Source organism: Nicotiana sylvestris, chromosome 4, assembly GCF_000393655.2.
Source record: "Nicotiana sylvestris chromosome 4, ASM39365v2, whole genome shotgun sequence".
Classification (NCBI taxonomy): Eukaryota; Viridiplantae; Streptophyta; class Magnoliopsida; order Solanales; family Solanaceae; genus Nicotiana; species Nicotiana sylvestris.
The window spans coordinates 148,078,868-148,092,098 of NC_091060.1; the positions used below are offsets into that span (position 1 = coordinate 148,078,868).

General features: G+C 37.0%; 1 protein-coding gene across 1 annotated transcript; it reads right to left on the reverse strand.

The window, feature by feature from the left end:
• Window positions 1-4,259: 4,259 nt before the first annotated feature.
• LOC138890319 (secreted RxLR effector protein 78-like) lies at window positions 4,260-4,721 on the reverse strand. The gene has a single exon (XM_070173695.1). It carries the CDS (start codon window positions 4,719-4,721, stop codon window positions 4,260-4,262), a length of 462 nt encoding a protein of 153 aa, XP_070029796.1.
• Between the last annotated feature and the right edge of the window lie 8,510 nt (window positions 4,722-13,231).

Below are 13,231 nucleotides of genomic sequence, written 5' to 3' on the forward strand. Positions count from 1 at the left end.
TGGTATCCATGATATTTTTATGAAAAATTTAAATATATAGAAATTATAATTCGTTATTTCTTATAGTTAAGCATGCTTTTGAAATGTTTCAAAAAATAATCTAGTAAACGAAAACAAATTGACTTTTTAAATAATAATAGTGTCACATAAAATAAAAATTCAAAGGTAAAAATTCTTTGAAATTTCTAGAAGGAAAAAACTGTACAATTATATGCACAAATTATTACAAGTATCTTAATTTACAAATTTTGGAAAACTTATACTTCAAATATTTCAAGGACAAATATGATGATAAGATAGATAAGAGATGATTGAGATGGCACACCAAACTTAACACTGTGGGCACTCACATCAAATCATTGCTCTCATTACAGCTGAATGGGGGATCCCCAGCTACCTGGGGAATGGGGTTGGGTGGGGTGGGGGGGGGGGGTTGTATACGATATATACTTGCAATTTTCCTTCATTCTTGTTGAAATAAGAAAATATATAGATAAAGTTTTATGCAAACCAAAAATTTAGAATTGTAATTACTTTCACGGTTCGAACCTCTACTTATACAAATATAATTTTTCCATTTTTCAAGACTCCCTCCTAGAATACGAAGATTCAATAGTAAGATTCTGTTTTGATGGTGGGCGTCAAGTCTGTATGACTCTATATATCTTCACTTCATACAATATATAGTACTTACTAGTATAAGCTATTTTTGGCGATACTGACGATGCAAATATAGAACCATCCGAGTTTTTCTGTTTTTCTTCTTAATAGATTTCCACTTGTAGATTTTTACTTTCCTTTTATCCAATTTCCCTTTTAGAGGGTAAAGATAAAACCGTTAGTAACAAATAACAATAAATTTTAAAGGAAAATAATCCGAATTTTGAGCCCTGCAATAATACAGTCGTTCACAATTGGAAAAGTAGCAAGCAAACTAGTCAAAACATAAACTTAAACCAAAATCATGACCAAAATAACACTAGCCTAATGAGAAGCCATGGTCCCCTCCTATCCAATTTATCAATGTCAAAAGTAATCAATTAGCCAAAGTGAAATTTGTGTTCGTGTATTTAAGAGTGCATTGTGCATATCTATCTATCTATTTACGGAAAAGGGCTAAATATGCCCTTTATTATCGAAAATTATTTAAATCTACCCTCCATTATATTATTTAGTTATTTCAAACCCTACCGTCATACTATGAAATAAATTTACCCTTATTTTGAACGGAGGGTCAGGTGTCAGTTCCTTATTAAAAGATTCATGCCCAATTTAATCTACCTTGATCAAACTCACGTACCCAACCCGCCCTTCATCCTTTCTTGTTCAAACAGTGGGTTCTTTCATCTCCTTTACTTTGCTTTTTAAGTAATAATTTCATATACAATAATTATGACAAATGAAGCCTCTACGACCCATTAGCCATTTAAGTCATCTCCTTCCTTGCAAATAGCATAAATTAATAAAGTTGATTAGAAGCTATGGTTGAAATTCGAGTCTGTCTGGTGCATATAGGAGTTTGTGCGATTTTTTTTGTTTTAAAAAGTGAACAGAGAATTCAACAAGAACAAAGTACACTTGTAAGCTTTTGATTTTCGGACGGAGTGAACTGAAGAACAAGGAGATATCTAAGTTCTTCAAGTCTGCTAGGCTTAATGTTTTGGGTCTTGAAAATATGGAATTAATGTTCAGTAGTATTTGAAAAATATATGTTGTGGTTTCTTTGTACTATAATCTGATTAAATTGAAAATTGAAAATTATGTAGTCATTGATTGTGAAGAACTGGGTTGGGATGAAATTGAGGCAAAAGTGCAAACCCATTTGGGAACAAAAAGGTTAGGAATCGTAGAACTTTGTTCATTAATTCTACATTATCACAATTAAAGTCTTTACTATGATGGGTCTTAAAGAAATTACTAAAGCTGAAGTTTTTGAACTTCCCAAGTTCTTAGAAAGCAGCCATGGTGGTGGTGGGGGCGGTAAAAAACTTGCCTAGTATGATGTATGTCATTGCTAATTCTAACTGAGAATTCAAGATTCTAAACCCAAACATCCAGGTGATTAGTCAATGTACTTAAATATCTATATGAAGGTGGAGGTATACTAAGGCGGCTGAGAACGGTCGACGGCGATAAGTTTTGGTGAAAGATGGTGAAATTGATTTTAAGTGAAGGATTTCCGGTCGGGTATATGGGTTAAAACCTTTTAAAGGACCGAGTATTTTAATTGGGTTGGGATTTACACTTTCCTAGCATGCCACATGTCTCAGCCCTTAGACCAAGGGGCTTTTATGATCTAAAAATATAACGGTAAGGATATACCTATACTATACTATATTAAAAGTACGAAATCCCTATTGAAACATCGTTCGCTTTTTTTACCCTTCGTGATTATATTGTACATTGGATAAAATTGTAATTGTATCTCTTAAGAAGTATCAAAACTGCCATTTATAACCCCTTTTTTGTTGGACACAATTTTTCTATATTTAGGTTTTAGGATTCACTTTATATTTAGGATTCTTAATTATATTGTGTCTTTTCTTTGTTTTTTGGCTTAGGATCCCTTGACCTAAATAACTCGCCATAGGCTCTAAAGGAAAAAGTATGGTGTAGGATTCAGCAATTAATATTAGTATTTGTATTTCACTAGAACATTATTTATATTTGTCGTACTATCATTGTTTTAAGAGTCTCTTTTCTGGTCTTTTGATTTGTGGTGAAATCGTTGTTCATGGATTGATCATTGCCTAATTTGGAGAACTCTTATCTTGGATTCTCTTTTCTTATCTTTTTAGTTTGTCCATATCATTAATAAGATATGTTTTTAAGATTGCTGAAATCTTAACCAATATTCGTTAAATCTCTTTTATTACTTTGTGCTAATTTGGTTTTTGATTTCTCTTTTATATTTTGAATTTGGTATTGCACGACACTTGTGCTTTCTTCTTCTTTTTCTCACTTAATTTTTGGTTGTTGGAGCCAGGTTTTAGAAGTTTGGTCTTTCAATGCTAATCCTACAAAGTTTATTTTAGTAGAAATTTGAATTACGGTCAGTGCTTTCGCCGGCTTCAAGTTTCTTGCTAATGGTTGGCAGAACATCTTCCTTTTTAATTATATATTGCATTTGAGTCGAGATAATTATCTGTGTTTCTTTCAGGTTTCTCGCCGATGATTGGGGCAGAAAATTTTCATATCTTTGGTAATCTTTCGATTTCATTCTTCAGCAATTAAATTCATGAACTAATTTTGTATTTGTTTCTAGATCTTAGAATAATTTACCTATTTTATTCTACAACAACAACAACATCCCAGTATAATCTCACCAATGGGGTCTGGAGAGGGTAGTATGTACGCGGACCTTACCCCTACACCGAAGGGCAGAGAGGCTGTTTCCAGGAGACCCTCGGCTCAAGAGAGCAACAAAGAGACAATATATTAGTACTATCAATAGAGTCATAATAAATAACATAAAATTCATAATATAAAATAACAGAATAACAACAATATAAGAAATATAGGAAATACAAAAAAGGATGGAGAAAAGGATGTAAGGTATACTAATATCCAACCGACACAAGCCCTACATCCGTAGCCGATCAGTAGCCTCCTAAGACTAACTCCTAAATGGCTAGTGTTACTCTAGTGCGCTGTAGTAATACTCACAGACTTCCCTCTAACCTAAAACCTTAATGCTCGACCTCCACAATTCCCTGTCAAGGGCCATGTCCTCAGAAATCCTAAGTCGTGCTAGGTCCTGCCTAATCACCTCCCCCAATACTTCTTAGGTCTCCCTCTACCTCTCCTCATGCCCACCACATCCAGTCGCTCACACCTCCTCACTGGCGCATCAGTGCTCCTCCTCTGAATGTGTCCGAACCATCTGAGTCTTGCTTCCCGCATCTTGTCCTCCATGGGGGCTACGCCCACCTTATCTCGAATAACTTCATTCCTAATCTTGTCCATCCTTGTATGCCCGCACATCCACCTCAGCATCCTCATCTCTGCTACTTTCATCTTCTGGATGTGTGAATTTTTAACCGATCAACACTCGTCTCATACAACATAGCAGGCCTAACCACTGCTCTGTAAAACTTACCTTTTAGTAACGGTGGCACTTTCTTGTCACACAAGACTCTCGTTGCTAACATCCACTTCATCCACCCTACCCCTATACGATGTGTGACATCCTCGTCGATCTCCCCGGTCCCCTGAATAACTGACCCAAGGTACTTGAAACTACCCCTCTTAGGGATGACTTATGAGTCGAGCCTTACTTCCACTCCTGTTTCCGTCGGCTCGGCCCCAAATTTGCACTCGAGGTATTCCGTCTTCGTCCTGCTCAGCCTGAAACCTTTAGACTCAAGGGTATGTCTCCAAACCTCTAGCCTCTCGTTGACGCCATGTCGTGTATCGTCAATTAGGACTATGTCATCAGCAAATAACATGAACCATGGCACCTCCCCTTGAATATGATGTGTTATGGCATCCATCACCAGGGCAAATAGGAAAGGGCTGAACGCAGACCCTTGATGCAATCCTGTAACAACCGGAAAATGGTCGGAGTCGCCTCCTACTATCCTAATTCGAGTCTTAGCTCCATCATACATATCTTTAATCACCCTAATGTAGTCAATCAGGACCCCTTTAACCTCTAGGTATCTCCATAGGACCTCCCTAGGAACCCTGTCGTATGCTTTCTCTAGATCAATAAACATCATGTTGTCACACCTCCTTTTTCCGTCCCCGCGAGGGGTGAAGGAGTTTTTTCCAATTAAAGGACAATCGAAAAGGGATTTGTTTATTTATTTCAGAGTCGCCACTTGGGAGATTTAGGGTGTCCGAAGTCACCAATTTTAATCCCGAATCGAGGAAAAGAATGACTCTGTATTACAGTCCGCGAACCAGAAATCCGGATAAGGAATTCAGTTAACCCGGGAAAAGGTGTTAGGCATTCCCGAGTTCCGTGGTTCTAGCACGGTCGCTCAACTGTTATATTCGGCTTGATTATCTAATATAATACATATTATAAACTTATGTGCAAATTTTATCCTTTAGCCGCTTTTATTATTTTTATTTATTGTTATTATTTTACGGAGAATTGCAACATTGTGAAAACGTATTTCAAACCACGTCGTAATCAATGCACCCGTGGTTATCGAAACATTTCGACTCCGTTGAGATTTGGATTTGGGTTACATAAATGCACACCCATATTTAAGAAAATAATTTGTTAAGGACGCGCCTAGAGCGACTAGCGTATTGTTGTTTTGGGAAAGGCCGTAAAATTTCACTAGACGGCTAACTCCGATGTTCTAAATAATTAATGCATACATTTGTGAGGGCCCCACAATCTATACATTTTACTAGGCGAGGCTCATCTCATATATTTAAATGGACAAATCTTAAAGCGACTACATTTTTCTATTAAAATTAGTCTCTAAAATAAAGAAAGAAATCCTAATTAATTACGAGCTTTTTTTTTTATTGAAGAAAGCATGGCATACTAATTGCTAGATTAATACAAATATTGATGAAAAGGAATTTCACTTAAAATTTTCGAAATTATAAAAAAAAATAAAAATTCGACAACTAATATTCAAAAGAATCAAATATAGTTAGATTAAAAACTCGCATTGTTATAAAAAAAAAACTATTGAGATTAATTATTCACAACTATTTGAAACTAGATTTAACCATAAATACTAAAGCTTATTAGAAAGTTTATTAAACTTAAACGTTCTTCTAATCTTGTTTGAACTCAAATCATGCCTTAATGCCTAATTCACAAAATTTAGTTTAAATTCATGCCTTAGCTAAATTTAGCTACTTGTTCACGATTAACCTACTGTTGATAATCTTAAAACCTTCATAACTAGTGAATTAACTCGTTTTGTCAAACCGATTCATTAAAGACTAATTTATGTTATTTTTTCTTATTCCAATTATTATTCAGTAATACAAGAAATAGCCTAAATACAATCAATAAAAGGAACGAAGAAAAAGCGAAATTAACACTTCAAAATTCCATTCTTCATATGTATTCATGCTTCCACATTATTAGCTTGCAATAGCTAGTATTACAGTCGTGTACCTGATATTGGAAGCAAAAGAAAAGGGAGATCAGCAGAAATTCAGTAGCATACAACAACAGCTACACCCAGCAACCAGTAACAACCAGCAACCAGTAACAACCAGTGACAGATTTTAAAATCAAGATAAAAATCCAGAAACACCGACGACAATCAACGGACAGAAGCCAAAGGAATCTTTTCAGATTTGAAAGACTAATTAATGTTCAACCCTTAATTTCTGAATCCGTATATCAGAATATTTAGATTGTATATCAGGTGTATACTACTCACTCTTTTAATTTCCAGAATGTTTTTATTTGTATTTTTGGAAGTCTCAATATTTTCGGAATTTTTCTCTCTCTTAAATATTCAGCTCCTTTTTTTTTCTATCTTCTCTCTGTCCTCCTAAAATCTTATCAAGTCTCTCTATTTATCTTCCATCCCAAACCCTTTAATCAATTAATAAAACAACCATTTTCTCCTTCCAAACCCACTACTACATAAAAAATACAATTATTATTTATTTAAACAACTTTTTTTGAGCCCCGCAATCCCACTATGTCTTGTTCCCCATTTTTGATTAAACAAGTACATTATCCTCCCCCCATTATATCTTGTTCCTCATGCTTATATTAAACAATTGCATTATTCCCCACCATTATATCTTGTCCCCCCATTATTGATTATTTTAATATTTTTTTAATCTTAATGGACAGAGCACTCAAAATAAATAATTGTTCAGAATTTTACTTCCAAAAATACCCCTCTGACCTTACTGAAATTACCATTTTGACCCTGAAAGCATTGTAATTTACCAATCTACCCCGTCAGCTATAACAAGTTCAACTAATCAATTCTAACCAAAATATAACAGCTATAACCAATTCCTAATCAGATTTTATGAACAAACTCAAACTATATGATGAATAATAAAGAAACAACTGGAATTATTTTGATTGAACAATCTTTAAACAACAAATCTACTTTCAGATTCAATAACAATAACAAATAAGTATATTCAAATCATGAGCTCAAATTCAAATTAAAATTTAAACAAAATAAATAAACAGATTCAAACTCTAAACTCAAATAATCAATTGATCTTCAAATTAAATCCAATAAAATACAACAAAGATACATGGTTCAAACTAAATCAAAAAATTAAAAACCAAAACACAAACTCACATTAAATCACTGAATTAAAAACGAACTTCAAACAAAATGAACACGAATTAAATCTATATTAAACAACAAACATGACGGATTCAAATGATTTAAACTAACACTTTTCTATATTAAAACTAAATCCTTTTAAATTAATAAAACAAACTGAAGAAATAATTAATTGGACTTCAATTTAAATCTAACAATATTATAATTAAACTAACAATTTCTTCCTAAAAATAAACAAGAAAAATGAATGAAACAAACTGAAAGATAAAAAAAACGATGAACATGAAATTAATATCAAACATATTTGATTTCAAATACGAAAAATATCAAACAAATTACGGACAGAAACAAAATTTAAAGCAACTAACCGGATCGGAACGACGAAGAACTTTGAATGAAAACAAATCTGTCCGGAAGTGATTATCGCACCAAAACAATTCGACGACGAAGACGATCCGAATAAGAAGCAACTGAAGGAGGTCATTGGGTGTTATTTGAAAACGAAGCAGAAGGCAGCATGTTTGGATGGTGAAACAACATCGAGGGCAGCCATGGAATGGCGATGTCATTCATGGTGGTTCGACGTTAAGGAGGAGAAGCAGCAACGGGCAGCAATGGTGGCGGAGCAGCACGACGGGCAGCAGCACCATGGACACGGCAACAACTTGACGGAGAAGAAGCAGCAACGCAGCAATGAAGCTAGAAGAAGAAGGAGACGCGGCCATGGCAGAAGGAAGAGAAGCAGCAGTGTCGGGGTGGAGTGGCAACGTCGAGCAGCAGCACCATGGACACGGCCATGAAAGCAACAACTTGACAGAGAAGAAGCAATAACGCGACGAGGGGGGGGGCTGGACTAGGAGCAGCTGCTCGACGAACTTGAAGACGCAGCCATGGCAGCGAGGGGACGTTGTGGGGGGTGAAGGTGGCTGTGTTGTGTTTGTGTGTGTGGTGTGTGTTGAAGGTGAAGGACGGGGGGAAGGGCAGCAGCCATGGGAAGCCATGGGAGGGGATCTTGGGGTGTTTTTTGGAGAAGAATAAGAAGAGGAAGGGGAGGCGGATGGTTAGTGTTAGGTTTTTTGGGTTTGGTTATTTGGGTGCAGGGTAACTGAAAAGGGGAGGGTCCTTTTGGTTTAGTGCTGGACCGGGTCGGGGCGTTTTGGGCTGGGTAAGGGGTAATTTGGTTTGGGCTTGGGGGTTTAAAATTGGAGGAAGGGCCCAATCCGATTTTCTTCTTCTTGTTTGTTCCCTTTTCTTTTACTTATTAATAAAACTAAAAATGCTAAAATTATAAAAACCAAAATTATCTTAAAATACTAATTATCCCCCTAAAAATAATTATCACCCAAAATTAAACATCAATACAAATAAAATCACACAATTTGGACATTAAAATGCTAAAAATACAAAAGATGCATATTTTTGTAGTTTTCATTCTGGTAAAACAAACTTAATTATTCTTAATTTTAGAATTAAATCCTAAATGCAAATGCGACATATTTTATATTTTTATTAATTTAAACAAATAAACATGCACAGACAAAAATACAAATAATTATACAAAAATACAAAAATTGCACACAAAAGGAAAATTGTTTTATTTTGAATTTTTTGGAATAATTCTTTCATAGGGCAAAAATCACGTGCTTACAACTGCCCCTCTTTGCCCGAAGACACGAAGGGTTTTCGTGCAAAGATAAAGTGAGCGATTTTTGCCCATCCGAGTACTCCGTGTGAAGCATGTTTTTGAAAGATTTGACCGAACCTTTACTTCAGAGGTTTCCTACATATCCTGGGCTAAAACAGGAATCAAGTCAATGTAGTTCGGGAAGTTTTGGTAGTTGGGACTACCATGGGAGTGCAATGTTACTGATGTTGCATGTTGTTATCACTGCTTACCGATCTCCTTGTTACACCGTGCTTAAAAGAAAACAAGAAGCTAGGCTAGACTACGGATCATAAGATCTCATCTATCTTCAACTTGTTCTTGTTGCCTTGCTTTCTTGTCGGCTTGTGTTTCTTCCGGTGCTTTTTCTTCCGAGAACTTGGAGATGACACTGGCCTTTTGCTTTTCTGAATACCAGTTTTCATCATTTTGTTCGGTCTACTGGGGATATGGCTTCCTTCATTAAGCTTTTCGATGGTTCCCCTGGGGATACGGCTCTCTTCATCAAAATTTGTTATGCCGGGGACTTTTGTTGTAACCTTCTGCCTTTCGGTGGGTTACTAATTTCCGACCTGAAGTATAAGACTGAAAAATATTCTTCTCGTTATACAGGTGGGCGCCTGAATGCAAAAATATGAAATGTATTCCCTCGTTATACTGGTGGGCGACCTAGGACATGAAATGAAAAACAGAAATGTATGCCCGCATTATACTGGTGGGCGACCTAGGACATGAAATGAAAAAAACAGAAATGTATTCCCGCATTATACTGGTGGGCGCCTAGGACATGAAAAATAGAAATGTATGCCCGCATTATACTGGTGGGCGACCTAGAAATGAAAACAGAAATGTATGCTCGCATTATACTGGTGGGCGACCTAGAAATGAAAAACTGAAATGTATGCCCGCATTATACTGGTGGGCGACCTAGAAATGAAAAAAACAGAAATGTATGCCCGTATTATACTGGTGGGCAACCTAGGACATGAAATGAAAAACAGAAATGTATTCCCGCATTATACTGGTGGGCGCCTAGGACATGAAATGAAAAACAGAAATGTATACCCGCATTATACTGGTGGGCGACCTAGGACATGAAATGAAAAACAGAAATGTATTCCCGCATTATACTGGTGGGCGCCTAGGACATGAAATGAAAAACAGAAATGTATTCCCGCATTATACTGGTGGGCGCCTAGGACATGAAATGAAAAACAGAAATGTATACCCGCATTATACTGGTGGACAACCTAGGACATGAAATGAAAAACAGAAATGTATTCTCGCATTATACTGGTGGGCGCCTAGGACATGAAATGAAAAACAGAAATGTATTCCCGCATTATACTGGTGGGCGCCTAGGACATGAAATGAAAAACAGAAATGTATACCCGCATTATATTGGTGGGCGACCTAGGACATGAAATGAAAAACAGAAATGTATTCCCGCATTATACTGGTGGGCGCCTAGGACATGAAATGAAAAACAGAAATGTATTCCCGCATTATACTGGTGGGCGCCTAGGACATGAAATGAAAAACAGAAATGTATTCCCGCATTATATTGGTGGGCGCCTAGGACATGAAATGAAAAATGTATGTCCGCATTATACTGGTGGGCGACCTAGAAATGAAAAAACAGAAATGTATTCTCGCATTATACTGGTGGGCGCCTAGGACATGAAATGAAAACAGAAATGTATGCCCTTGTTATACAGGTGGGCGCCTAATGATAAAGACATGAAATGTATTCCCTTGTTATACAGGTGGGCACCTAATGGTAAAGACATGAAATGCATTCCCTTGTTATACAGGTGGGCGCCTAATTTGTAATGATTTATGAAAATATATATTTTGGCAATGTTTATACAAGCAGGACCACTCGGGTTGAAATAAATTAAATGTACTTTGGAGGAAGGATTAAATTCAATATCCTATTCGAGGGCGGACAGACCCATCATATCCTGTTCGAGGGCGGACAAACCCAAAATATCTTCTTCGAGGGCGGATGAACCCAAAATATCCTATTCAAGGGCGGATGAACCCAAAATATCCTATTCAAGGGCGGATGAACCCAAAATATCCTATTCGAGGGCGGATGAACCCAAAATATCCTATTCGAGGGCGGATGAACCAAAAATATCCTCAAAACTTGAAATTGACTTACCTCCAGCTGTTTGTTTTTTTCAAAAATCGTGCTATCTTGCTATCCCTTAAAACTTGAATTGATTTCCTCGTTCCTCCGAGAAAATTTTCGACAATGGCAGAAACTTTTCTGCCCCAGTTTTGATGCTTTTACTTGTGGCATGTTTTTCTCCATTAATAAGTTTTCCTTTTCCTGCTTCAAATCAAAGGAAATTTGTTAGTTTTTTAAAACATGGTGAGTGGTCATGCCACTCCTGCTGGGGATGGTTTTTCCCTTTCTCCCTTCCCCGCTCTGTGTTTCATTATGCTATCAAAACTTGTTGGGGATTATTTTGCTGGGGATGAATTTTCCTTTTCTTCCTTCCCCACTCTGTGTTGTCCGACCCTCTTGGAACTTGGTCGAAAATCTGTCGAGGATGCTTCTTCATCTCGATGATCTGCTGGGGATAACACTGCAAACCGCTGAGTACCATTGCAGGGGATAGCACTGCTAAGGATAACTCTGTTGAGTAAAATATGTTATCTTACTCTTTCCAAAACTACTTCCTTTAAGCAGGATGTTTCATTCCTCTACAAACTGTTTCCTTTTGCCGAACTTGTTGTTTTTTTTTATTATTATTATTTTGTTAGCTTCTTCCTTCGAAGACTACCTCCCTTAAAACTCGTTTTGCCTTTTCCCGAAAAACTGCTGGGGATACCACTTTTCACCAAACTTGTGTTATACTTTCCTGAAAATTCTCGAAATGAACGAAAATTTCCTGCCCCAGTTTGCCAATCTTTCTTGTGGCGCATCTTTTTGTCATCGGTAGCATTCCCTGTCCCTGCTTCAAATCAAAGAAAATTTGGTCAGTTTAAATGTGATGGTTGGTTGCGATACTCCTGCTGGGGATGCCATCAACCATTATCCATCTATACGTTGTCTGTCCATCTTGAAGCTTGGGCTGATACCTTCCGCCCTTCTTGACGATTCATCATTCCCAAACCTCTTAACCATTTTCCCGGTCTCCTTATCTGACCTCACGCATTTCATGACAGCCGATGTAACTTGAAGATCGTGCAAGTTCATTGAGATGATCTGCTGGGGATAACACTCCAAATTTCTGTTTATTTGTGTCACTGAAAGCTACCTTTTCTGTTGGGGATATCCCTCTTCTTTTGAGGCATAGCAAGTGGAACTGGCATTTTCCCCCGACCTTTTAGTCTCATATGAATTTCCCAAATCATGCACATTGCTCTCCGCGTTGATCTTTCTTGATTTAGACCATTTGGATGTTCTAATCGGATCTGGTCTTGCATAATTGGAAAGTTGATGGCAGATTTTGAAGTCATTTCTCACTTGTTCTGACCAAACAGACTCTACTGGGGAATTTTCTACAAAAGGAGAAAGATAAACAAAAAGGGAACCGAATAAAAGACAAAGGAAAAAGATGACTCTTTAACAAGAGAAACTATAAATAAAAGCCTATCAAACACAGATACCGACTCTAATAATCATGACATGCACATATGGCCTATCCTCTGCCGTCAATCGTCTTTCAAGATCTTCCCTTGGCAATTCCCCATCTAATTCTTAATCTTATTCGACTTGTAGTGCCCGAAGGGTTTTCACTATCAAGCCTCTCTCATTTTGGTTTTCTCTCAGCTTTCATCGCCTTATGGTGTCCGTAAAGATTTTCACCGATAAGACTCTCTCTCATTTGTATCACTTTCCAGTTGGGGATTTGGAGTGTTGCCGATATGACTCTTTCCGCTGGGGATTCTTTTCGGCTATCAATTCATGTCCAATCCATGATCCTTTTCTCTGTTGGAAATCGGGGTGTTATCCCCGACTTCCGTTTGTATGACTTGGCATCTTTCGAAGATTGGTCAAAAGGTCTTTCTTTGGACCGTAATGTGGGGTTTTTGATAGGGCTAGAAAGAAAAGGTATTAAAGGTTAAAAAATAAAATAAATTTGGGGTTCAAAATTACAACCTTCGGAACCATATTTGCTTACAACAAGCGCAACTCTTGCCCCAGTTTCTAGCTTGAGGATTTTTATTTTTATTATACTATGTTACACTATGCACACTATGACCATTATGGCCATTATGCATCCTATGACAGAGCCGTGAAACGCCTACGTATCCTCCTTGAGGAATCAGGTCAAACGTAGTTCCTAATTCCTTTGTTTTCTTC